Below are 4,598 nucleotides of genomic sequence, written 5' to 3'. Positions count from 1 at the left end.
GAATCTTACCAATAGGCAGATATATGGTTGTTTCTGATTTTCGTTAGACAACAGTTCCATTGATTTTGATGTCTAAGAGAGCGAAGGAATATGCAGGTAGGTCTAAGGTATGATTTGATGTCTAAATAAGAGAGCAATGTGATATCCAGGTCGGTGTAAAGGATGGTATTGCTGTTCTTGTTGTCGTTTATATTTCCTGTTCACATGGATCTAGACCTCCTTTTGATCAATTTTAGTGAAATAAAGATTGAAAAAATTTGTAAGGTATGTATATATACTTTAGTAAAAGCACAATTTTCATTATTTAAAGACATTCTATGAAAACATTTAAAAAGTAAAGCTACTACGTAATTAAGACCGCCCCCAATGACCCCATGCATTCACTCATCATATAGAAAAGGCATTTGGAGCATAGAATTGTTATCAGCCAGAATCAGTGGCAATGTCCCTTCTTTTCGTTTTTCATTTTGTTGCACTGTTTTCGGTGGGTCTTCAGTGTTAATTTCGTGGTTACAAATTTTAATATTGACTGTGAAAGAGTTATTCAATTTTGAAGTGTAAATTGGCTCACCTCTGTAACTGACTATTAAGGCAGGGATGTGGGCTTTGAGTCATTAAATGACTTTGTGAATAGGATTGTGTGAAGGTCTTGATGGACTTTAGATGGTTCTTGACTGGTTGAATCTCAGAATTTCATTGGATGAATTTCGAGATATTTCTCGAATGCTGACTGGCCATATTGGGCAGCTGGACCAGTTGTGCAGGTCATGTCACATGATCTTGGTTCGTGGATTGTAGAGGACGCTCACTGATGGCAGCCTTCCTCTTTCTTAATTGGGATAGGAAATTTATGTGCTATATTGGAGACTTAATTTATCCTTAAGATACCATTAGATGGATTAAGCAAAATGTCTTAACAAAAGGCGGTTGATAGGAAATTATTTTTAGGAAACCTGGTGAAGTCTATTTGATTGGAGAAGGCGGTGACTGAAAATTTTGAATGTTAGCCAGTGAAAAGATTAAGGCATCAACGAAAGTGCAATTCTATTCTTGGGGGTTTAATGCAATATGGCACTAAAGTTTAAAATGTTTAGAAGATGTAACAAAAGATGGGTCCCCCGTGAACATGTTCCTTGATGGGGTAGGCTCTCTCTCTTTACATAAAATCCACAATACCCCAGCTTCACGCATGTCGTGCTGTTTATTTTGCTTAAATCCACTAAATTAGACAGCTGCCCCTGGCTTCGAAGTCGGGGTCCATAAGTGATGTACCCCGGTGGCCTGTGGCAGATTTGGTTGTAGTTTTTTGCTGACGAGATCCTTACGATGAAAACCCTAGACTTCATATTACCCATGCTTGGCATTTACTGTTCATTCCTCATTGTGTTCTTTTATATTTTTCTCTACGGAGTTTGTTTTTTAATTTTGAAGTCTTACACCCCCTTTGTCGTTCTTCATTGCTGACCCAGTCATTTTCTGTCATCATTTTTTTACCGCTGTCAACAAATTATTCAAGCATTTTAATAGTTGCCTTTGCCCAATTTCATTGTAATTATAAGTTCCATACTAGTTTAAAAGATGTGAACTCCACAGCTCTTTTGAATCATGAAAAGGTCAGAACTTTAATTATAGGGAATAAGGAACGATAATACAATTTCTTGTTGCAAAGTTTACCCAGGACTAAATTTCTGTTTCCTGGGAGATAAAAGGCCAAACTTGTTTCTTATGGTTAAAATTGAATATTAAAAAATTATCAGGTTTAGAGTTATAAAGAAGGTGTAGTCTTGTTTTTCTTACAATTTTAAGTAAGCAAGAATAAATAGGTTGTTCTATTTTAAAGTATTAACTGTTTTAAATGATTTTTTATTTTTTTTTCCAGATATTCCATAATAGGTACTTTGCGACCCAGATCCTTTTTTAATTTTTGTTTTCTTTTCATCAACATAACTCATTAACCTATTGGAATGTTTCAGAGGGAATCATGCCTAAGGTGAAGACGAACCGAGTAAAATACCCCGAGGGTTGGGAGTTGATTGAACCTACTCTACGTGAACTACAAGCACAGATGAGAGAAGGTCGTTATTTTTTTAAATATCATACCAAAGTACCTCGAATATTTTTCTGTTATGTACAAATTTCATATTTAATGTTACTTTTTTTGCTTCTGGCAATTTTTTGGCAGCTGAGAATGATCCACATGATGGTAAAAGAAAATGTGAGGCCTTGTGGCCTATCTTTAAAATAGCCCATCAGAAAAGTCGCTACATTTTTGACCTTTATCACAGGAGGAAGGAGATTTCCAAGGAATTGTATGAGTTCTGCTTGGATCAGGGTTATGCAGATCGTAACTTAATTGCAAAGTGGAAAAAGGTTTGTTAACAATGTCCCAATATTTATCATGGTACTGGAAATATGAGTTCTATCATGTTTCACCTTTGTTTTCCGAGTTTTCTGTGCAATCTGTATGCTCTCTCTCTAGAAAATCAAATTATAACTTTTCGTTTGCTCATTTGCAAATTCTAATAAGATCGTTGTACAAAATGTTATTGTAACCACTCAAGCATCGTGCCCGGTCGTTCTTGTACGTACTGTCCGCTTTGGAAGAGCATCTGCCCACTTATTCTTCACGACTTTCTGTCGAATTTCTTAGAATTCAAACACATAAGCTCTCTTTAAGAGAGATTGGAATTCAACTTAAGTCATTCTTAAGGGAAAGGTCAAAAGTTTGAATACTGGAGACACGATAAAAATTTATGAGCAAGTAAGTGGGTGGATATCCTTCTAGAGCGGATAATACGTAAGTTAACGGTTTGAGTACAAAGGCTGGGTCATTATAGTTACACTCTCAAAAGAAAACAATGGTTTAAAGAGGAATATTTGCAGTGTGACACAATTCAGCTTGTTCAATTTCTAAATTTTTGGGAAAATCAAGAGGTAATTTGCTTTTGGTTATTGTGAAATTGGAAGTATGCAGTGTAGTTCTCTAGAGGTGCTCGTATATGCTTACATTCCAAGCTTTATACAATGAATTCACATACAATTATTGTCTTAACTGCAGCCTGGCTATGAAAGGCTCTGCTGCTTAAGATGCATGCAACCTCGGGATCATAACTATCAAACTACGTGTGTGTGCCGAGTGCCAAAGCATCTGCGCGAGGAGAAAGTTATAGAATGCATGCATTGCGGTTGTGGGGGCTGTGCAAGTGGAGATTGAGAAGTTCAGATAGACGGCCCAATTCAAGCTACATGTATCAGTGGGGATAAATGTAAATCGATGTGAAAGAGATTTAGAGATATAGATATCCTCTTTTAGGGAGAAATCTTGCCTCTAGTATGTAGTATGGTCTCTTTGTTGTGAGGGCTAATGAAAACTTGCTTACTCTTACCTGATTTAGAATTATCAGCTCTAATTTCGAAACAACTAGGAAATGTTTTAGAACTTTTGTACCATAAATGCTTTTGAAATTTCCTTAATCTATGTCTAGCAAAATTTAGAATTGCTATTTTCATTCCTTGTTTGTCACAGTTTTTCAATAGTTTAAAAAACAATAGTTTGTTTTTTTAAAGTTATTTGTGAATAGTTACCCATTCAATGGTCTTGCTGTCATTCGCCTGTTTACGTATTTTCGCCCATCCTGGTTTTTGGGTTTTAGTTTGCACTTGACGAAATTGACACAAATATCACCGTAGGAGCGCATTATTTTTTTTTTTTTTGGCATCAAAGAAATAGGTGTTCTTGAACCTTTATAGTTTATTCAATTATTTTCTATTTTCTAGTTTTATCCAATTCGATGTTCTTCCAATGAATGATTAAAACGTCATTTTAAAGTAACATATTTAATTTTTTTCACTATCACTTGTGTTTAAAAATAAGTGACAATTTAGGGAGTGTTTGATAACCATTTTTATGTAAAAATACATTTTTGAATAGTAATTTGATGGGAAGTTTGTGGTTGAAAAATAAAGAAAGGTTTTTGATTTACGTGTAATATTATTTTAATGAAGAATGTGTGATTAAAAAGAAGAGAAAAAAATGGGTATCAAACGGATATTAATATAAAATGATGTTTCAATCATTCATTGATGGATAGCAAATTTTAACTCATTACAATATGGGTCAAGAGTCACAAACCAGGTTGAAAAGTAATTTTATTAATTTTATATTCTCTCAATTTCTATCTAGACTAATGACAATGGTCAGGAAAGTAACAAGAAACAAGAAACTTGAACATTTAAGGTTAAAACAAAACAACTATTTCTATATTTGAAACCTTCGCACTCAAATAAAATAATAATAGACTATACAAAAAAAATAAAAATAAAAAGGTGTTTATGAAGATAAATCCCAAGTCCTTCAGACAGCACAAACATGCAAGAAACAAAAATTATAAAACTATAAAGGGACTAAACTGCAAAATGTCTTTTTTAACAATCTTTCTAGACAAATGTCCTCCATAAATCTCTCATCGGATTAGAACCTTTCCGCACTTTTACTTTCTTGATCCTGACGTGATCGTAACCGATTCCTCTTTCATTTCGGCAAAGGCTTTTCACATAATATACTGTTATATTGTACATGGCAGAAAAGAAATCCAATA

General features: G+C 34.3%; 1 protein-coding gene across 2 annotated transcripts in view; it reads left to right on the top strand.

Annotated features, from left to right (window-relative positions):
• Positions 1–3,511, top strand: part of LOC111399702 (protein BUD31 homolog 2-like) — a 4,689-nt gene extending 1,178 nt beyond the window's left edge. The window contains exons 2-5 of one of the 2 annotated variants that reach the window (XM_023027161.1): positions 1,880–1,893; positions 1,974–2,075; positions 2,183–2,370; positions 3,059–3,511. In XM_023027161.1, coding sequence (XP_022882929.1) covers positions 1,982–2,075; positions 2,183–2,370; positions 3,059–3,214 — 438 coding nt within the window. In that variant the 5' untranslated portion in view covers positions 1,880–1,893; positions 1,974–1,981 and the 3' untranslated portion in view covers positions 3,215–3,511. The remainder of the gene's footprint in view (positions 1–1,879; positions 1,894–1,973; positions 2,076–2,182; positions 2,371–3,058) is intronic. The other variant, XM_023027160.1, reaches the window with a different exon arrangement.
• Positions 3,512–4,598: the final 1,087 nt, after the last annotated feature.

The sequence above is a fragment of the Olea europaea genome, chromosome 9, assembly GCF_002742605.1.
Source record: "Olea europaea var. sylvestris chromosome 9, O_europaea_v1, whole genome shotgun sequence".
In the NCBI taxonomy this organism is placed as follows: Eukaryota; Viridiplantae; Streptophyta; class Magnoliopsida; order Lamiales; family Oleaceae; genus Olea; species Olea europaea.
The sequence above is the reverse complement of the archived record's forward strand: the minus strand, read 5'-3'. Positions and strand labels throughout refer to the sequence as shown.